Source organism: Drosophila gunungcola, chromosome 3R (assembly GCF_025200985.1).
Source record: "Drosophila gunungcola strain Sukarami chromosome 3R, Dgunungcola_SK_2, whole genome shotgun sequence".
Classification (NCBI taxonomy): Eukaryota; Metazoa; Arthropoda; class Insecta; order Diptera; family Drosophilidae; genus Drosophila; species Drosophila gunungcola.
Window position 1 is genome coordinate 303,805 of NC_069139.1, and position 18,889 is coordinate 322,693.

General features: G+C 42.7%; 8 protein-coding genes across 10 annotated transcripts; 3 read left to right on the forward strand and 5 right to left on the reverse strand.

Moving 5' to 3' along the window:
- Positions 1 to 917: 917 nt before the first annotated feature.
- Positions 918 to 4,923, reverse strand: LOC128266373 (translation initiation factor IF-2). 2 transcript variants are annotated; one of them, XM_053002861.1, is made up of 4 exons: positions 4,460 to 4,923; positions 2,491 to 2,766; positions 1,457 to 2,411; positions 918 to 1,392 (listed from the first exon to the last, which is right to left on the reverse strand). In XM_053002861.1, exons 1-4 carry the CDS (start codon positions 4,538 to 4,540, stop codon positions 1,325 to 1,327), a joined length of 1,380 nt encoding a protein of 459 aa, XP_052858821.1. In that variant the 5' UTR covers positions 4,541 to 4,923; the 3' UTR covers positions 918 to 1,324. The 2 variants fall into 2 exon arrangements, with proteins under 2 accessions (XP_052858821.1, XP_052858820.1); XM_053002860.1 differs by having other exon boundaries at positions 2,473 to 2,766; positions 4,460 to 4,922.
- Positions 4,924 to 5,214: 291 nt separating this feature from the next.
- On the forward strand, positions 5,215 to 6,436 carry LOC128266379 (deoxyhypusine hydroxylase). Its single transcript, XM_053002869.1, has one exon. It carries the CDS (start codon positions 5,408 to 5,410, stop codon positions 6,314 to 6,316), a length of 909 nt encoding a protein of 302 aa, XP_052858829.1. The 5' UTR covers positions 5,215 to 5,407; the 3' UTR covers positions 6,317 to 6,436.
- A 628-nt stretch (positions 6,437 to 7,064) lies between these two features.
- Positions 7,065 to 7,844, forward strand: LOC128266385 (nucleoside diphosphate kinase). Its single transcript, XM_053002877.1, has 2 exons — positions 7,065 to 7,261; positions 7,417 to 7,844. The coding sequence occupies exons 1-2, from the start codon at positions 7,076 to 7,078 to the stop codon at positions 7,747 to 7,749; spliced, it is 519 nt and encodes a 172-aa protein (XP_052858837.1). The 5' UTR covers positions 7,065 to 7,075; the 3' UTR covers positions 7,750 to 7,844.
- A 137-nt stretch (positions 7,845 to 7,981) lies between these two features.
- On the reverse strand, positions 7,982 to 8,965 carry LOC128266382 (uncharacterized). The gene is made up of 2 exons (XM_053002873.1): positions 8,195 to 8,965; positions 7,982 to 8,134 (listed from the first exon to the last, which is right to left on the reverse strand). The coding sequence occupies exons 1-2, from the start codon at positions 8,815 to 8,817 to the stop codon at positions 8,017 to 8,019; spliced, it is 741 nt and encodes a 246-aa protein (XP_052858833.1). The 5' UTR covers positions 8,818 to 8,965; the 3' UTR covers positions 7,982 to 8,016.
- Positions 8,966 to 9,006: 41 nt separating this feature from the next.
- LOC128266387 (tubulin-specific chaperone A) lies at positions 9,007 to 9,756 on the reverse strand. The gene is made up of 2 exons (XM_053002879.1): positions 9,365 to 9,756; positions 9,007 to 9,309 (listed from the first exon to the last, which is right to left on the reverse strand). The coding sequence occupies exons 1-2, from the start codon at positions 9,571 to 9,573 to the stop codon at positions 9,186 to 9,188; spliced, it is 333 nt and encodes a 110-aa protein (XP_052858839.1). The 5' UTR covers positions 9,574 to 9,756; the 3' UTR covers positions 9,007 to 9,185.
- Positions 9,757 to 10,105: 349 nt separating this feature from the next.
- Positions 10,106 to 15,522, reverse strand: LOC128266374 (elongation factor 1-alpha 2). 2 transcript variants are annotated; one of them, XM_053002863.1, is made up of 5 exons: positions 15,478 to 15,522; positions 14,116 to 14,198; positions 12,679 to 13,522; positions 11,620 to 11,825; positions 10,106 to 11,503 (listed from the first exon to the last, which is right to left on the reverse strand). In XM_053002863.1, exons 3-5 carry the CDS (start codon positions 13,499 to 13,501, stop codon positions 11,144 to 11,146), a joined length of 1,389 nt encoding a protein of 462 aa, XP_052858823.1. In that variant the 5' UTR covers positions 13,502 to 13,522; positions 14,116 to 14,198; positions 15,478 to 15,522; the 3' UTR covers positions 10,106 to 11,143. The 2 variants fall into 2 exon arrangements, with proteins under 2 accessions (XP_052858823.1, XP_052858822.1); XM_053002862.1 differs by lacking the exon at positions 15,478 to 15,522 and adding an exon at positions 14,272 to 14,345.
- Positions 15,523 to 16,259: 737 nt separating this feature from the next.
- Positions 16,260 to 17,198, reverse strand: LOC128266383 (nucleolar protein 16). The gene is made up of 3 exons (XM_053002874.1): positions 16,990 to 17,198; positions 16,579 to 16,863; positions 16,260 to 16,522 (listed from the first exon to the last, which is right to left on the reverse strand). The coding sequence occupies exons 1-3, from the start codon at positions 17,085 to 17,087 to the stop codon at positions 16,282 to 16,284; spliced, it is 624 nt and encodes a 207-aa protein (XP_052858834.1). The 5' UTR covers positions 17,088 to 17,198; the 3' UTR covers positions 16,260 to 16,281.
- An 81-nt stretch (positions 17,199 to 17,279) lies between these two features.
- Positions 17,280 to 18,809, forward strand: LOC128266377 (cleavage stimulation factor subunit 1). Its single transcript, XM_053002866.1, has 3 exons — positions 17,280 to 17,440; positions 17,499 to 18,363; positions 18,426 to 18,809. The coding sequence occupies exons 1-3, from the start codon at positions 17,370 to 17,372 to the stop codon at positions 18,762 to 18,764; spliced, it is 1,275 nt and encodes a 424-aa protein (XP_052858826.1). The 5' UTR covers positions 17,280 to 17,369; the 3' UTR covers positions 18,765 to 18,809.
- The last annotated feature ends 80 nt before the right edge of the window (positions 18,810 to 18,889 follow it).

Genomic DNA, 18,889 nt, shown 5'->3' on the forward strand with positions numbered 1-18,889 from the left:
ATACCACGCGTAAGAAACAAAAACTAATCACACAGATATGCTCAACTATGTCTCTACTAACATTGTTTTTTTTATGGTTAGTCTTATACTTTTCCATCTTGTTTTCCGTGTATACAACGTAAATTGGCATATCTTCAATTATTAATTGAAATTCTCTGAAAGCTTAAATTAAATATAACCACGTTAGGCACTCAGGGGAGTTTTGAGATAATTAATTAATAATGATTTGGTCACCAATCCGCTTATGGATTTTGGTCAGAACGTAGTAAAACAAGTTTCATTTCTCTTGTATTTTTTTAAGATTTATTTACAAAAGAATATTCAAATGAAGAATGCCTTATACAGAAGATAAGCTACATACAAAAACGGTCTGACTGATCATTTCAGTTGCAACGGCTTCCAAAACTAATTTACGTTTTTGTTGTAATTAAATGTTATATTATCATTATTATTATTAGAATTTGTTTTTCCTTTTTTCATTGAAAAATTTAGATCTTTACTCTAGCATGTATGTACGAGTTCAGTTAGGAGTGATCGCCTAGAAGGACATTTACCTAGCCTAGCACAACAGTTTTCAATGAGCTCATCCGTAGTAACCGATTGCAAATCGGCTCTTTAAAAATCGTAGACTAAATGCTTCAAACAAAACGGGCTTGGAATACGTGAAAAATATTTAAAATGTGAAAAGGTTATGCATAGACGTATCTTAAAGTCGCAGTGCATTCTTATTGCGTTACAGTGATAAAATCTTTCCGCGCTTTATTTGCTTATGTTTTGAGTGTTGTCCAATTGGTTTTAGAATTAAGGATATTATGTCTTACAATTTAAAAACATCTATTTTACATACATTTCCTTCAATGTATAATTTGTTTGATTCCAATTTGATTAATTATCCACATACATATTATATTAAGATGAATTTTACAATCTGGCTGTGTATTTCTGGGAAAGAAGGTGTGGGTGGGTGGGTTGGTTGCTAGGTTTTAGAGACTGGAACTACTGCCTAGTTGTTTTTCTTTTCTGTCTAGCTGACGCACACAGTGCAACATTTAAAGTCCAGCATCGATTGCAGCCTATGGCGTCCCTCGCGTCAACCAATTACTGGAAGACATGAAACTATCATCAAAATGAAGGTGTTTTTTGAGTACGAAATCGAGTGATCAATTAAAAAAGAAAATCGTAGCTGTGTGATTTGGGAGAACTCTTAAATGTTTGCATGTAGTTGGCAACATCCAGACCAACTCGGCGGGCGAGCTGAAGATGCTTTTTGTACACATCCGCAACGCGTTGAATTTTTAGATTGTCCATCGGTGGTGGAGTAGGTCTAGTTACAGACCTTTGGCGTTGCATTCTCGCCCACTTCGGCGGCACTGTTGACGATTTTGGGCTCACCTGTGAAAATAGCATGTTGTTTACTCATCCCAAGATTATTAATCAATAATTAATTTTAACTTACCATTAACATTGATTTCGGTCTTCTTGACCTCGCTGACGATCTGCGAGTCCTTGGCAGGACTCTCGGCTGCCTTTGCCAAGCTGACATCTGCTTCCACGGGCTTGCTGACATCATTGGTGGCGGGGGTGGCGGTATCCTCGGCGGCAACGGGCGTGACACTCTCATCCGTAGTGCTCTTTACCTCCTTGGGTTCCACAGAATTCACGATCTCCTTGGTCTCTTTGCTGATGTCGGATTCCTTGGACTCAGCCACCGGTATGCTGGACTCCTTGACGTCTTCCGCAGACTCTGCTTCCTTGGCTTCGGAATTGGGCACTTCAGGCACAGTTTCCTTTACCTCTGTGGCCAATTCCTCTACATCATTGCTTGATTCTGTTGCCTCGACTGCTGCTTCTGGCTCCGGAGCGGCGGAAACCTCCTCGGTGGCTGGTGTTTCTACTTGAGCTGTGTTTGAACTGCTTTTCGAACTCGCATCTACCTCCATGGGCTCTGGTGAGGCTTCCTTGACCGGCTCCGTTTGTACCTTTGGTTCCTCCTCAACTGCTACTGCTACAGGGTCCTCAGGCTTCTTTTCTGATTTCATCTCTGCAACTTTTACAGATTCCTTAACGGCCAAGTGCTCTTCTTCGTCTACATCCATGGCAGAAACAGTGGTAGTGTCTGTGGCCCCGTTCTCAGAAGCATCCTCGCTCGGTTTGGATGGCTCCTTCACTTTTGGCACCTCTTCGGCTGACTTCTCGGGCTCTTCAGTGCTTGTTTTGTCTGCATCGACATGGTTCTGCTTCTCCTCCGAAACTGAGGGCACAGCATCCGGCTGGTCTTCGGTCTCGTCTGGCTTGGTGCCGACTTCCGCTTTCGGCTCAGCGAGCTCTTCCTCCGCCTCCTCCTCGGGCTCATCTTCCTCGGCCGCCTTTTCCTCCTTCTTAGCCTCCTTCTTTTCCTTCTTGGCAGCGGCCTGAAAAGCGGGTTGTTTGTTAGTTAGCAGTCGCGTGAAAAGCAGGTAATTTGTTGTTTACCTTTCCCGGTGCCTGTACCTTTTCCGGCTCTTGTTCGGGCTCACCGCCCACATCCAGTTTGCGTGCCCCGCGCCCCTTTCCAGTGCTGGCCTTTGTTGCCGAGGCTGGGGAGGTGCGCGCCTTCTTGCTGGGCGGCGGCGTCACCGCATCCGTGGTCCTGGTCGGTGTTCCTCGAGTGCTGGACCGCGTCCGCCGTCCCCCTGCCACATCCAGATTGCCGCCCATCGTCCGCACCAGCTCCTCGCTTTCCTGCTGAGCCCGCTCAATGAACGAGCGTCGTTTTGGAGTGCGTTTCTGAAATATAAAGAAAAAGAAGTTCAATGAATGGTTCAGATAATACAGTTAATACATATGTGGATCGGGTATCTGGTTAGTGGCAGCGATTAGCTGAATCGTTCAATAATTGTTTTCCACAACTTCGTGATCCAGTTTGGTATGTTTAAATACTAACGATAAGGTCTGCCATTTTTAAAGGTTTTTTTTTTGTCTTATCTCACAAGAAGCACCTCTGGTTTTCTTTTTCTCTCTCTCTCTCTCTATCTTCTGAAAGGAATTCTGACCTGTGAAAAGCTTCGGTTACCGTTTTCCAGTAAAACTTTTCCTAGCTGGAAAGCTCAGCCACTGAAATCCCGCCAAAAGTGCAGGCTCGCTCTCAGATTATTTTTCGCGATCGGGAGCGTCTCACGCATCCGCATTAAAAATGAGGGCTCATTTCGTGTTCGCAAGGTGTTTAAAAAAATAAAAAAAAACAAGGAGTATTTCGGTTAAGCAGTTAAATCTGGTAATCGCGGCTTATTTAAGCAGATATATTTTTTGTGGCAGGTGCAAAAAGTTGGTGTGTGTGTCTGTGTTTACCGGTAAGTGCATTTGATAAGCACTGGAAATATACGAATGTATGTTGAAAGCTAGTGTCCTAAAAAAAGTTATTTATTTTTTTTTAAGTAAAATTAAAAAAAGGATTACAATAAACAGGATAATTACGTACATCCCAGAAGTTCAACTTTGTACAAATGTATGCACATACAACGTAATATAAGGAGCAAAGGTTAGTACACCATAGTAAACAATTTATTTCTTAAAATTATACTTTTTTCAATTATTTTTGTTGAAAAAAATGTTCAAATCAGTTTTGGAAGAGCACATTTTATGTTTTTACTGTAAAGGCTAACAAGAATTTTCCAATCTATATTTTTTTTTATAATTAAAACCAGAATGTTATTTTGTTCTCAAATATAAGAGTGTTCACTCTGCAGAGCGCACACTGTACTATAATTGGCATTGCCGAATTTCCGCTGCAATTGCGCCCGCATATTCCAGTTTACGGCTGAATTCACAGACCTATAAAAGAGCCCATATACATATATATATATATATATATATATATATATATATATATATTTATTGCTGTCGATCGGGGGAGTTGATTTAAACATCTATATCTATTAGTATTGTCGCCTCTAAAAAATGGAAACTAATCTAGAGCGCAACGTATACATACGCAGACACGCAACATGCAAGTGTGTATGACAAAGTACAGCAAACAACAAAAAGTCGAAAAGGGAACCAGCAAAAATAAAAACAAACGAGACGCGGCAGCGGCGGCAAAACGTGAGCGCAAAGAGAAAAAGCCGATTGCCTTTGCCTCTCTCGTCCTCTCTTCTTCTTTTGCCGCCTCTTCTTTAGCGAGTAGCTGCCACACGTATGCACACACACACGCACATGCTTCTATTAAAAGGGATGGGGGAGGGGGAAGATGGAAAATGGAAGGGAAAAAGCGCGCGCACACGAGGTATACGTTGGAAAAAAAGAAACGTAAATAGAAAACGGACGCACAAAGAGTAATGCGGAAAATGCACAAAATATACACACACAATTATTTTGGAAAAATACTGCAGATAATTCGGGTAATGCACACCCCGCCCTTGTTTGTGTGCGTTATCGCCGCGCTATGTTAATTGTCGCTAAATGTGTGTGTTCGGCTACTTACGGGTGTCTTCTTTTCATCCCCCGCCGTTCCCTCCTCGATTTCCACCGCCTCGGGCTTTTGGGCCACAGTTGCCTCCGACATTGTTGTTAAGTAGATGATGTATAGGTATATTCAAGTGTTTCGCAATTGCTATATCTTTGCAAATTTCAGACTTTGCTGGCGAGGTTACTCCACTCTCTCACAGGCGCACACAACTACAATTACAGGTAACTCGACACAGCCACGCTTCGCATACCGTGAACGGGCAACTTTACAAATGCCGATTTTTGAAGCTAGAAAACGGCGATACACCGGCTTTTTTTTACACTAACTTTGCGCAATGATTTAAGCCAGGTTTTGCAAGTATTCTAAGGGTCTAAAACGCTCGCTTTTCGCTTTTTTTTTAATGCAAAATTAACGCGCCTGCACGGAGTAAACGTAACTAAACTGCTTCTTTCTAGTGCTGCACAGTTTGTGGCGGCGCGGCCGTTTTTGGCCAGTGTTGAGCAGAGGCGGGCGCTCGGGGTGAATGGCAGTGACAGCAGCAGGGTTTAAGGACTATTTCGACTATTCAGGCTATAATGATGATATATATATATATTTGTACATTTAAGTTTTGTAAAAATTGTTTTCGAAAAGCCTTATATGCGGAATTGTGATATTTGAACGGCTATAAAAATTAGATATTAGAAGAATATTCAGTGATATTTTTATTGTGCTTTTAAAATATCACAGAACCCTACTGTCATTATACCTTTGCAGAGGGTATTGTAATTTCAGTCAGAAGTTTGCATATCCGAAAAAACGAAATTTGACTTCTTTCTTGTTAATTAAAAAAAAAATGTTTGTTGACTGAAACGTTAATTTGTGGCAACCCTAAACGCAACAAGCTGTGTTGGCTAACGCTCTGCAGCACTTTCCCCACGCGGGTTCTCTTTTACTTTATTTATAAATCCGCAACCCATCAAAATGGTCTCCCAGCAGCAGATCGAGTCCATCGGAGGAGTCCTGAACAACAAGGATCGCCCGCTAAAGGAGCGTTTTCGGGCCTTGTTTACCCTTAAGAATATAGGAGGGGGAACGGCAATCGAGGCGATCAGCAAAGCCTTTGACGATGAATCAGCGCTGCTCAAACACGAACTGGCCTATTGTTTAGGCCAGATGCAGGATGCCAAAGCCCTAAACATCCTAACCAAGATCCTGAAGGACACCGCTCAGGAGCCGATGGTGCGCCACGAGGCAGCTGAGGCCATGGGAGCCATTGGGCACCCCGATGTGCTGCCCATTCTGGAGGAGTACAAACTGGATCCGGTGGTGGAGGTGGCCGAAACGTGTGCCATCGCTCTGGACCGAGTCCGCTGGCTGCAGAGTGGCCAAAAGGTGGATGACAGCAATCCCTACGCTTCCGTGGACCCTTCACCGCCAACGGCAGGCGACATGAGCGTCGCCGAACTAAAAAGCATCTACCTGGATGCCCAGCAGAGCCTGTTCGATCGCTACAGGGCTATGTTCAGCCTTCGCAATCTGCGCACCGAAGATAGTGTCTTGGCCATCGCCGAAGGACTGAAGGACTCCTCCGCCCTGTTCCGCCACGAGGTGGCCTTCGTCCTCGGCCAGCTGCAGGAGCCCTGCAGCATTCCCTATCTCCAGGAGAACCTGGAGAATCGCCTGGAGAACGAGATGGTGCGCCACGAGTGTGCCGAGGCTCTGGGCGCCATTGCCACAGACGATTGCATCAAGATCTTGAATCGCTATGCGGAGGACGACAAACGCGTGGTCAAGGAGAGCTGCGTCATCGCCTTGGACATGTGCGAGTACGAGAACAGCCCGGAGTTTCAGTACGCCGATGGGCTGACCAAATTGGACGGGACCAAATAATTTACGCAGCCCATTTGCATCTACCAACTGTATATATTATTTGTAAACATGTATTGTTTTTCACATACTGTGATTGCACGGATCTAATCTTATCGGGACATAAAAAAAATTTAAACGTGACTTTCTGGCGGTTTCACTTTGCCTCCGAGAGGAATGAATAAACTACTGCGGACTCAAAGGAAAAAACTTCAAGGGCAAATACTTTTGAGATTTTATCATCAGTAAACAATTTGATTAGGTTTTGCGTACAGGCAATAGAGAAGTTTAAAATTAAAGGTAAATTAAATATCTTAAGTCGTAAAATATTCAAAACATTTTTGAAAAATAAAAAATGTTCTATTTGATTATATATAAAAAGGGCTTCTTTTAAAACGAAATTCAGTATATAGTTTTAAGTAATGACAATGTCATGAATACACAATATATATAATATATATATAATTATCACAACCTTAAAATACCCGAAAAGTCCAATTATTCAGTAAACATAGCGACGTGGCAACGCCACGGAAGTAGATTTTAATTTAATTAACGACTATGGAGTCATTTTTGTTAGGTGTCTTATTGCAAATTGAGGTCTTAATAATAAAGATGTCATTTCGAATTTTTAACACGATCGAAAAGACTTACTGCCCTTAAAAATTCCCAAAAATCGAGGAAATCTCATAAAAGCGGCGCAGCAGTGTGACCGCTTGCCAGTTCCCCAGAAATTCACATTGCCGGCGCATTAGACTCAAGATTTTTTTCTGTGACGTATCCATGAAGCTACCGATGCTCGGAACCATCTTGGCATTCTTTTCCGTAATTTTGACGACAATGGCGGCTAACAAGGAGCGTACCTTCATCATGGTCAAACCTGATGGAGTCCAGCGAGGACTCGTCGGCAAGATTATCCAGCGATTCGAGCAGAAGGGCTTCAAACTGGTTGCCCTGAAGCACACCTGGGTACGCAGATAATTAAATTAGGAAGAAATCAATATAGACAGCCCCCACGCGGAGTTATCTTCGGCCCTAACCTCAAAGGTTACCGGAATGACAAGTGTTTTAGAGGTCAAAACTGCAATTAACTGATAACAAACGAACCCCTGTTTTGTTACTAGGCCTCCAAGGAGCTGCTGGAGAAGCACTACGCCGATCTGTCCGCCCGTCCCTTCTTCCCCGGACTTGTTAACTACATGAACTCCGGCCCCGTGGTGCCCATGGTGTGGGAGGGTCTTAACGTGGTCAAGACCGGTCGTCAGATGCTTGGCGCCACCAACCCCGCCGACTCCCTCCCCGGCACCATCCGCGGCGACTTCTGCATCCAGGTTGGTCGCAACATCATCCACGGCTCCGATGCCGTCGAGTCCGCTGAGAAGGAGATTGCCCTTTGGTTCAACGAGAAGGAGCTGGTCACCTGGACCCCGGCCGCCAACGACTGGATCTACGAATAGGCGAATAAGGTGTCTCTATCGCTTGTCAAAGCTCATCTAAACTGAATACAGAGATTCTTCTAAAGAATAAAATTCCACAATAATTAGTAAAGAAACTTCGTCGTTTAAGGAATGTGTTGGCTTTGGTTCGGCTTGACCAAATACACTATAAATACATTAATTTGTAAGAACATAATTATTGAGTCGTTGGTTTGTGAGAGTAGCAATCTAACTATGGAGTTTATAGAAATTATTGCCGTTTGATCCCGTTTATTGGTAAAACATATGTTAAGTTTCAGAAATGTAGGCTGCCCACTGAGATATTGGCTTTATGAGAGGTAAAACCCATCCTGTGGGAACACAGGAACCTCTCTCTCCAAGGCTTATGTAAGAGTCCCAGGTGGACCTTCCAAAAAAGGTTATTTATTAAAAGCAGAGCCGAAAGATGTACATCTAGATATCTTACCGAATCTCCCGGAACCTTGTCTTATTCTCCCTTAACAAATTTGAAGGTTTGCCAAAGAAAACTGCCTCCCATTGGGGTTCTTTAGAGGCAGCGATCTTGGACTCTTTGACATGGTCGTCACCTTCACTCTCCTCCTGGACCCGTCTCCAAACGTGTCGCATTTGGGCCAGTTTTTGGCTAAGAGCCCTCGAATCTCCTCCCCGAGATTCGCATAGTTTTTCCAAAAGATCAAAGTTTTCCAAAATGTAGGCTGCATCATGTTGTTTTCGCAGGGAGATGTGCTCCGCTTGTTTCTCTTTGGAATTTGGCGGGGGAATTACGGAATATTTCCGTTCTTTGAGCAAAAGTTCTTCTGGTTTCTTGATTTCACATTTTGCTCGCTTATTCTTTTGTTTATCTAAGAGTCGCCGGCGTTTTCTATGTGTTTGTAAGCCGACTACTTTTTGGATCGGCACTTGGTCAAGTTCATCCAGAAGGGTTGTCGTGTTGCGCTGCAGTTCCTCCACCTGTTCCACATTGAAGTCGTGCTCTTCTTCACTCAGGTTCTGGAGTTGTTGTAAATTCGCTATGACATGCCGAATTTTTGTTTTAATTTCAGTTAATTTATTGTTTTGGTGCGGCATTTTGTTTGGAACTGTGTTGGTAAACGCCAAACTGCGCTCGCCTAGAGGGTATTTTTTTTTTTTTGATTTTCATAAAATGTATTTATCTGAAGAAAAAAATGTCATAACTGTTTTTAAAAGTTTAAAACATGTGTGAAAAATACAAATTAAATTAAGATTGAACTGCATTTAAAGAATAAGTGTGAGAAATCGCTTGCTAGCCATCAGCTGATTTTTTATTTACTTGTATCAAAACAAGATTATTGGGTATTAAATTGAATAATACTTATGTCTTTGAGGTCGCTCTGCAGCTCAGAATTTTAAAATGGCCTTTTGCCTTCAGGAATTTGTAATTATTGCGTGTATATGAAAAAAAGCATTTGCTGCAATTAGATCTCCAGTTCCAATTTGGCTGCTTTTAAGATTTCAGCGGCCTTAGTGTATGCCTCCGTCTCCTTGAGATCCTGCTCATCAGAGAGGTACTTTTCCAAGACCTCAAACTCCTTTTGCAGTCTGTAAAGGAAATTTTATGTTAATCATTTAAAAAAGGAATTTAAAAGCACTAAACCTTCTCTTAGAGTCCGGCACCATCATTATGCACTCCTGGATGACTTCCTCCTGCTTTCGCAGCACATGTTCGTCTGCACCCTCGCCCCTGAACTTTTCCATCCTGGACTGCTCTATAATAACTTCTTTTGCATAGCAGGATTTCTCTTTGGTCAACCTCCTGACGACTCCCGATTTAATAACAAGCTGTCGGATGCGTGGATCTGCCATTTATGTGGTGCTTTCTCTTCGTTTTAAGGTGGACTAAAAATAGAAGAGCTCGGATGTTGGGTTCTTGGTCGGAGTCACAGTTATTTAAACGAAATTGCGAACAGCCGGCTGAGATTCTGTGTAATTTGCCGTGCTTTGTTGTTTTTATACGGGGCGCCTAGTGAGTCAGAATTGCCAGAGTTGCCATCTTCGCCAATTGAACTAGACTAAATGAACCAAAGTGAACCGCTTAAAATTAAAAGATTACTTATTATAGCTTGGCGATTTCCACGTATGCGAGAATGGCCAAATAACTCCACTGCACTTACGGGTGTTGCGGCAACTTAAATCACAAAAAAAAGATTACTTATTTATTGGTAGTTTCATTTATTTAACTTTTGATTTTGATTTAAAAAAATTTACAAATTAATAAATTCTTCAAAATAGTGACTTTAATTTGCGAGTGCCAAAAGAGCAAGCCACAAACTAAAACTGATAAAATATAAAGTTTATTATAACTTATTAAAAGGCCTCTTAATGAAAGTCATAGATGTGGTATTTTACGGTTAAGCTTCCTTTATTTTTCTCATCATTTAAAAGATCTTGTATCAAGCAACATGTTCTGTATCCAAGAGTTATGGTGTCGGTTACAATTTTTTTTAATTTGTATAAATTCAGAGTGTGAGAGAGTAACGTGTATTATATGCTGGTTATGGGCAATGCAATGACATGTGGTTAACGTATATAATGTAGTATGCAAATGCAAATGAGGCTCGATCGAACATTTAAAATGTCTTCAAAAACCGCATGATTATGTGTGTTATATTGATTCCTTTGTTTTTAATACTTCTTAAGCATTTGTCTTTTGGTTTTAAGAGAAATTTTGAATTCATTGCGAATGTAGTCTTTTCTTTTAGGGGATTTTTGGTTTTTAAAGTGTAGGCGTGGTTTAAAACTAAATTCGGAAATTACATTGTATAATAGATTTTAAATCGAATGCCTCCGACTTGACTTATCAAAAGTATAAAAAGTGTTTAAAATCCATTCGAAACAGGTGGATGATGCACGACCGAATGTGTGGCTGCTAATCAAATTTAAGGTTAGTTTGTTGCTGAGTATATATCGAGGAGGTAGGAGACTACAGAAGGACTTCGAAGGACCCTGCCCACTCCCAGTCGTCGGTGGTGCTAGGTTTCCTGCGGAAGGACTTGCGATGGCGATACAAGTTCAGATAGCTGCAGTAGACCAATAGGGTGAAGGGGGCTAAAACCGAACCGGGGAGCTGGAAGGAGTCCTCTTTGCTGGCATCCTTGCTGCAGCTCTTGTCCTCGCTAATCGTACTTTTGGTTATTATGTAGGGTAGTATTTGCTCGATATAATATAATATTTGCCACTGGCGGCAGCTGGTAATAGTAGTAATTGGTGTCTTGGTTGCCACGGAGCTAAGGTTTGCGTTCGATCGTCGAGTGGATATTATAATTTTGACATGTGTGTTGTTGGTTTGTGTTGTTGTTGCTCTAGCCGTCTGCTGTTGTTGTTCTTGATGTTGTTGTTGGGTTCGAGTGATGTCGTAGTTCTGCTGGCACCCTAGTTATTTCTTCTTCTGTGCCTTCTCAGCGGCTTTTGTCACTTTGCCCGAGGTCGTCTCTTTAAAGTTGACCGACTTGATGACGCCAACGGCGACAGTTTGGCGCATGTCGCGAACTGCGAACCGCCCCAGCGGTGGGAACTCCTGGAAGCTCTCGACGCATAGCGGCTTGCTGGGTACCAGCACAATAATGGCCGCATCCCCGGACTTGATGGCCTTCGGCTCCGTCTCGGTGGTCTTTCCCGTGCGACGGTCACACTTCTCCTTGATCTCGGCAAACTTGCAGGCAATGTGGGCCGTGTGGCAATCCAAGACGGGAGTGTAGCCATTGGCTATCTGGCCCGGATGGTTCAGCACTATTACCTATGAGGTAAAACCAAGAAAAGGAAAGGTTTTAAAAAAGTTTTAAAAAAGGTTTAATATTCAAGAAATCATTCTTAAATAGAGAAAGTGCTTCTAAAATCCCGTGATTGACCTACCTGAGCGGTGAAGTCGGCTGCTCCCCTGGGAGGATTGTTCTTCGAATCGCCAGCCACATATCCGCGACGCAACTCCTTTACGGACACATTCTTTACGTTGAATCCGACGTTGTCGCCGGGCATAGCCTCCGTGAGCGCTTCGTGATGCATCTCCACCGATTTAACCTCAGTGACCAGGTTGACCGGAGCAAAGTTGACGACCATTCCTGCAACGAGTCCGGTTACAAAGCAAGCGAACAGATTTACACAGGGTTTCACATCCTAAGTAACTACACGGAAAAACTTTGCAAACTATCTTCGGAAATTTGACCAGCTAAAAAAAATATATTTTAATATTTCAATATTAAAACATTAAAATAGTTAACTGATAAGATAATACTTATACTGGCCCAATTTTCCAGAACTTCAATAAATTTGTACAAAATTAAAAAAAAATGTAATGTATCTTCTTCCTAAGATACATATGCTGTACCAACTACTTGGGTTTAATTTTTCCTATAATTATTGAAATTAATTTAAAAATTATTTATTTACAAACTATGTTGGTCTAAATAGTACTTCAAACGTAATCCGTTGTTTTGAAGTTATTTTTTATGTTCATATTTATGTTCATGTTTCCTGATATTTGTTATTTCAATTTAAAATTGAAAATGGAAGTTTTTTTCCGTTTCAGTTTTATCTATCTTTATTGCAGTTTATTTAAAAGTTATTTAATTTAAAATAATAATAACGAACAGAATCTTTAAATTTTTTAGGATTCAAGATATAAATGTTTCAATTGGTTTTCACTTTTAAAGTGAAAATGGAAGCTATGCTCAAGAAGTTTCGCCAAGTGCATGGGGGTGAAGCGCGCCGCTCGCGACTGCGAAGTCGCTCAATAATGCATACATGCGCAAGACAACGTGGCAAGTCGGTGGCAGTGGGAGTGGCCGCCCACTGCCGACCCAAATTCCACAGAGTACATGAATGAAATAATCAGAGAGGGCAGGCAGGAAACCAAGTTTTCGCTTCAGACAAGGGGAACACCAATCAGAAGGAGAACGGCAACAGCACATTTACCTGGCTTAAGGAGACCGGTCTCTACGCGACCCACTGGTACGGTGCCGATGCCTCCGATCTTGTAGACATCCTGGAGCGGCAGTCGGAGTGGCTTGTCGGTGGGACGCTGCGGCGGCAGGATTGCGTCCAGCGCGTCGATCAAGCACTTGCCCTCCGCCTTGCCCTCCTTGCGTTCCACGGACCATCCCTTGAACCACGGCATTTTCTCGGAAGGCTCCAGCATATTGTCCCCGTGCCATCCAGAGATGGGCACAAAGGCCACCGAGGCCGGATTGTAGCCAATCTTTTTGATGTACGAGGACACTTCCTTCTTGATCTCTTCATAACGAGCCTCGCTGTATGGCGGTTCGGTAGAATCCATCTTGTTGACGCCAACGATCAACTGCTTCACGCCCAGCGTGAAGGCCAAAAGGGCGTGCTCACGGGTCTGACCGTTCTTGGAGATCCCGGCCTCGAACTCTCCGGTTCCGGCGGCCACAATCAGAACCGCACAATCGGCTTGCGAGGTACCGGTGATCATGTTCTTGATGAAATCCCTATGACCGGGCGCATCGATGATGGTCACATAGTACTTGGCCGTCTCGAACTTCCACAGGGCAATATCGATGGTGATTCCGCGTTCTCGCTCCGCCTTCAGCTTGTCCAGCACCCATGCGTACTTGAAGGAGCCCTTGCCCATCTCCTGTGCCTCCTTCTCAAACTTTTCGATCGTACGCTTGTCGATTCCGCCGCATTTGTAGATCAGATGACCGGTGGTGGTCGACTTGCCGGAGTCCACATGGCCAATCACCACAATGTTAATATGGATCTTCTCTTTGCCCATCTTCACAGATTAAGCCTTTTTCTATAGAGGTTTAGGGGAGACACGAACGGTTGAAAAAGTATTTTGATGAGCATTTGTTGGTGTATAAAAACTAGAAGCATGTGAATGTGAGCCTTAACTTTGTGGGTGGTGCAGACGAGTGACGAATGTATGCTGTGGGTGGGGGTCGTGTCATAGTGGTGTAGACACCAAATGCCCATTGCATACACACATGCACAGATGAACACCGAGGAAAAACTAGGACAAGTTCATTTACATTTTTAAAAACGCATCGATCAACAAAATTAATTTTGCTTATAAAAAAACACGGAATTATGATATAAAAATAAATCAAGTCATTTTTAAAAAATAATATGTTATTAAAAACAGGAAGCTCGAACTACATTAAAATATAAAATTAAACCTAAAAATACTGTAAATAAATATTTGAAAGCAACATTTTAGGAATTTTCGATACAATATTATTTTTATTTACATAGAATTTTTGACAGTGTTTTTAAAAAATTCTTTTTGATACACAGAAATCAAATTCGTTTTATGAAAAAAAGGCTTTTCTTGCCTGTGTCCAAAAAAGTGTGCATCATTACCGGTGAATTATAGAAAAAGAAACTTACCTGTTTAATTTGGTTTTCAAGAGCTGGTCACTGGCGTTGCTGAGCTATTAAAAACTGATCACAAAACCACTCGACGCTAAATCCTAGATATTAAAAAAAAAACAAATTCAGTAAGATATAAAAGGTAGTTCAAAAAATAATGATAGGTTTTCGTACTCTGCTGCCGGTCAAACAACCAGGCCAAGTGTCCGTCGGTTAAAGACTGCCGTATATATCTCTCCGCCGATTTGCACCGGGCGAAAAATCAATAACGAGCCCCAGACAGAAACGATTTGAGCCGAAGTCTGCGAGCTCTGAGAAAAATGCACTCTCCAGCAAACAAGGATTCAACCGGAGAGAAACCCCCACCCAAAGGATGAAATCCCGGGGAAATGTGGAAAACATTGCGACAATTGCGGGGAAAAAACTGCCGACCGGCCGGTTTTTTTTGGGGGGAAAACCCAATAAGATAAAGATACAATTGGCTTTTCTTAAAGGCAAAATGTCAAAATTACAAAATTTCGCACTTTCGCTACATGGTGAATAAGAAAATCAATGGCCAGAAGCATCGGCATTCGGCGACATTCGTGCGACTGAAAATTCGCGATTCCAAAGGGTGAAAAACTGCAGAGAAAGAGACGGGGAGAGCGGACTGGAAAGAGATGGCGAATGGCTGCGGATTGCACTTGCTGTTCCTGCAGAAAGAGACGGAGATGGAGAGAGCTGCAGGGCGTTGTGATTTATTTTCTACCCCAGTGACAATTTTACTTGCCGATTTTCCCGCATGTTATTTTTAAATCTCTGTATTTGCATCGAAGTGCAAATTGCAAGAAAGAAAGAAAAGCAAAGGAAAAGAAGAATATGTAAAAATACTTTGGCAGACATGCAGGGCAGGAAAAATAATCTGCCGAGCATGTGTCATGCCGCAATTTTAATATTCTTGCAACGAATTTCAAAAGAAAACTGGGAATAAACAGTGTGGGAAGGGAATATAAAACGGCAATAATCCAGGCGAAATCGAACACGTACACACATGCAGTCAGTCGCCATGTTGGAATTTAAAAGTCTCCTTGATTTGTTTAATTTACTTGGTTTTTAGAGGCGCAGAAAACTCGAATATCCAAATCGGATCGATTAACGCTGCCCAGCCCACCGTTATTTCCATGCGGCTATTATGCAAAAAGTCATGGGAAACCGGCCGGCAATGCACAGCACACACACCCGCGAATAATTCAATTAAATGCTTGGAAAATCGAAGAAATTACACTTTATTATGCGGAAAATTAAATCTGAGACTTTCTTCATCGACACTTGCAAAACCAACCGATGCCTATTAGTATTGGCTAATTAAAAGGATTTTACGGGAGCTCTGCGTGCACTTACCTCGAAATCACAAAACGGAAAGACCGAGAAAGCGCCCGACTCCGAGCTGAACGGAGCCGAACCGATTCCGATTTAGAGATGGACTAGGATCTTGTGCTAAATCGCGAAACTGGGATGGATTCAATATTATTATTGGGTTTTAGGCCAAAGATATATGGCTGTTTTTTTGATGTTTTAAATAAGGAAATTAAACATTTACCGAAATTAAAATTTCATTATTGTTAGGGAGTTTGAGGGCTTGTTAAATCACTTAGCTAATTCGTCAAGCTCTCACTCCTTAAAATATTATCTATTTGCTAAGCAACCACAATTGTTAAAAATTATATTAATTTTGAATATTTTAATTTATCTGCGAATGCAAGCCCATCGACCATCTCTAATCTACTTGCAAAATTACGACTGCAATTTGTTCGCGTTGGAGTAAGATGACAGGCTGCCTTCCTCTTTCTTCTCTTTTTATCATACTACAAAACGGAAATTTAAAAAACTATAAATTAACGCCAAATTATTTATATTTAAAGCGCATTCCATATTTTTACTGATCATTTGCTTGAAAACTTCCACATTAAAAAAAAAGTGGGTTTTGCCCTTGAATATAATATAAAATAATATTATAAATACATAAATAACATTTAATACAGCCGCCGTAGAACATTTATTGCGAAAACGAAAAACTTGTCAGCCATATTATTTATAAAGAGTAATTTTTTTTCTGTGTATTTAAGGAATTATTATAAGGCTATATATAACAAATATTAGCATATGAATCCAAAATAATTAAGTTATGTTATCGGTCAAAAGCATTTATTTCCATTCACTGTCCGACTCGTACTCTTCCCAATCCGGTTTCACGCCCACGGGGAGCTTTTTCTGCTCCAGGTAAACGTTGAACTGCTCCGGAATGGACATGTACCTGCGAATTTTCAGTCGGAATTGCCTCCAGGTCCATTGACCAAAGTTCTTTCGATCGGCGACCATGGCCTTGTAGTTGAATTTGTGCTTGTTAAGGAAGTAGGACAACTCCTTGACCACACCCTTGGGTAATCTGAGTACATTTAACTTATTAGGAGACGGTTTTAAAAGGGAGAGTCACCACATTACCTGAATTCCGGATCTGCACGTTCGCTTGCCAATTGCTCCAGTTCCTGGACTACATGTCCTCGTTTTGGACCCTCCTCCACGACTGGCTTCTTGATGCCCAGTGCTCGGCGCTCATCCTCCTCCAGTTCCTCCTCCAGAAATCCATTCAATACTCTCGCAGCCAGGAGACGATCCTTCTTGTAGCTAGGAATCGCAATGGCTTTGTTGACATCCTTGGCCAACCCCATTTCGCTGAAGTTGGTGCCCACGCGCTGGTCCTCCATCCACATCTTCTTCATCCTGGGACTGGAGAATATAAAATTGTATTAAAATAAAAAGTAAAATCGTATAAAACGCTATTCATATCTTTATTTATAAGCAAATAAAATGTAAAGCACACATTGCGGAAGGCGGCTTGAAGTCTCCACTTACTCCTTGATTTTTCCCGTAGAACTACGTGTTTTGTTCAGCGTTTTGCGATTTACATTGTAGCGGTAACGCTTGCGGGCGTGATTCTTGCGGATCTTCATTGTTAAACTGTTGAATTACTAAATTCCAACACTTCTTAATGAGATGTATTAAACCAAAACAACTTTAAACCGCACGTGTTGCAGCTGATTAGAGTGACATAGGCTTCAAAATACCAAAAACTACACCAAACTAGAGTCTAGTATTTAAATACCGAACTAGCTAGAGATGACATACCGGCAAGGCAAATAAAATCGATAACAATAGCCTCGACTCGACTCCTACGAAACCTCTTATATCTTGTTTATATCTGTAATAAAACATAAATATAATAAATATCCACCATGCGCGATGAGATTTTGGACCCCAGTAACCTGGTGAAGAACAGGGAAATCCTTTACCGCCTGATGATCAGGTGGGTGAAGCCTAAAAACTGGTGTATTTGTATTACAAATTTCTGGCCTTTCCCACAGTCAACTGATGTACGATGGCTTGGAGAAGTTCGCCATGGAGCTGTCCATGCTGGTCAAGGCCGATCAGTGTGCTCCGAGTGAACGTCTGTTGCACGTCATGATTTCCGGAATGCAGACACTGAGCGATAAGGACAAGGTCCATTCGGATGACGTCCTGCCCGGAATAGACCTGGAATTCGAGCCGGAGGCCTCAGCCTTGGCCCCGGAACCCCACTCTTACGAAACGGCCTATGTGACCTCGCACAAACAGGCCTGTCGCGCTGGCGCCTTCAGTTACGATGGATCGCTGGTGGCCACCGGAAGTGTGGATGCCAGCATCAAGATTCTGGATGTGGAGCGTATGCTGGCCAAGTCTGCACCCGAAGACATTGAGCCGGGAAGGGAACAACAGGGTCACCCGGTCATTCGCACGCTCTATGATCACACTGACGAGGTGTCCTATCTGGAGTTCCACCCCAAGGAGCACATCCTGGCCTCCGCCTCGCGCGATGGCACTGTCAAGCTGTTTGACATCGCCAAACCTTCGGTGAAGAAGGCCCACAAAGTGTTCACCGACTGCGAACCCGTCTTGTGCCTATCCTTCCATCCCACGGGTGACTACGTGGCCATCGGCACGGAGCACAATGTGCTAAGGGTGTATGATGTGCACACCACACAGTGCTTCGTCAGTGCCATACCCTCCCAGCAGCACAAGGCGGGCGTTACCTGTGTGAAGTATTCGCCGACGGGAAAACTCTACGCCACTGGCAGCTACGATGGAGACATCAAGATTTGGGATGGAATCAGCGGGCGATGCATTAACACCATTGCCGAGGCTCACGGAGGAGCAGCCATCTGCTCGCTGGAGTTCACCAGAAATGGAAAGGTAAGAGCACTTTAACACTACTACGATCTTGATGAGGCCAATTTAAAACGCAATCCTATTAGTACCTCCTATCCTCCGGTATGGACTCCTTGGTTTACCTTTGGGAGCTGTGCACCAGTCGACCCATCCAGACATACACGGGTGCCGGAACCACCGGCAAGCAGGAGCACCAAACGGAGGCCGTGTTTAACCACACCGAGGACTACGTGCTATTCCCCGACGAGGCCACTACGTCGCTGTGCTCCTGGAACTCACGTAATGGCTGCCGATTGACGCTTAATTCGCTCGGACACAACGGACCTGTGCGCTATATTACCCACTCACCCAACGCACCTGCATTTCTCACCTGCTCCGATGACTTTCGGGCACGTTTCTGGTACCGAAGGGCCAATAATCAGTAAATTAAGAAGGCTTATAAATTCAAATAAAATATTTAAGAAACAAAACTCATGACTTTGATATTGGCAGTTTCTAACTATGTACTCGTCCTAATATATTGTCCCCAAATTTTTAAAATTTTTAAGTT

Bases quoted from the DNA above. Each gene is read 5' to 3' on its own strand.
- LOC128266373 (XM_053002860.1), bottom strand. From the start codon at position 4,540: ATGTCGGAGGCAACTGTGGCCCAAAAGCCCGAGGCGGTGGAAATCGAG. The intron at 2,412-2,472 runs GTAAACAACAAA...CCCGCTTTTCAG, and splicing joins AGGTACAGGCACCGGGAAAG to GCCGCTGCCAAGAAGGAAAA. The intron at 1,393-1,456 runs GTAAGTTAAAAT...CTATTTTCACAG, and splicing joins GACCGAAATCAATGTTAATG to GTGAGCCCAAAATCGTCAAC.
- LOC128266379 (XM_053002869.1), top strand. From the start codon at position 5,408: ATGGTCTCCCAGCAGCAGATCGAGTCCATCGGAGGAGTCCTGAACAAC.
- LOC128266385 (XM_053002877.1), top strand. From the start codon at position 7,076: ATGAAGCTACCGATGCTCGGAACCATCTTGGCATTCTTTTCCGTAATT. The intron at 7,262-7,416 runs GTACGCAGATAA...TTTTGTTACTAG, and splicing joins TTGCCCTGAAGCACACCTGG to GCCTCCAAGGAGCTGCTGGA.
- LOC128266382 (XM_053002873.1), bottom strand. From the start codon at position 8,817: ATGCCGCACCAAAACAATAAATTAACTGAAATTAAAACAAAAATTCGG. The intron at 8,135-8,194 runs GTAAGATATCTA...CTTTTTTGGAAG, and splicing joins ACAAGGTTCCGGGAGATTCG to GTCCACCTGGGACTCTTACA.
- LOC128266387 (XM_053002879.1), bottom strand. From the start codon at position 9,573: ATGGCAGATCCACGCATCCGACAGCTTGTTATTAAATCGGGAGTCGTC. The intron at 9,310-9,364 runs GTTTAGTGCTTT...TTTCCTTTACAG, and splicing joins GTGCCGGACTCTAAGAGAAG to ACTGCAAAAGGAGTTTGAGG.
- LOC128266374 (XM_053002863.1), bottom strand. From the start codon at position 13,501: ATGGGCAAAGAGAAGATCCATATTAACATTGTGGTGATTGGCCATGTG. The intron at 11,826-12,678 runs GTAAATGTGCTG...GACTCGTTGCAG, and splicing joins GACCGGTCTCCTTAAGCCAG to GAATGGTCGTCAACTTTGCT. The intron at 11,504-11,619 runs GTAGGTCAATCA...TTTACCTCATAG, and splicing joins CAGCCGACTTCACCGCTCAG to GTAATAGTGCTGAACCATCC.
- LOC128266383 (XM_053002874.1), bottom strand. From the start codon at position 17,087: ATGAAGATCCGCAAGAATCACGCCCGCAAGCGTTACCGCTACAATGTA. The intron at 16,864-16,989 runs GTAAGTGGAGAC...TATATTCTCCAG, and splicing joins TCTACGGGAAAAATCAAGGA to TCCCAGGATGAAGAAGATGT. The intron at 16,523-16,578 runs GTAATGTGGTGA...AAATGTACTCAG, and splicing joins CGTGCAGATCCGGAATTCAG to ATTACCCAAGGGTGTGGTCA.
- LOC128266377 (XM_053002866.1), top strand. From the start codon at position 17,370: ATGCGCGATGAGATTTTGGACCCCAGTAACCTGGTGAAGAACAGGGAA. The intron at 17,441-17,498 runs GTGGGTGAAGCC...CCTTTCCCACAG, and splicing joins CTTTACCGCCTGATGATCAG to TCAACTGATGTACGATGGCT. The intron at 18,364-18,425 runs GTAAGAGCACTT...CAATCCTATTAG, and splicing joins AGTTCACCAGAAATGGAAAG to TACCTCCTATCCTCCGGTAT.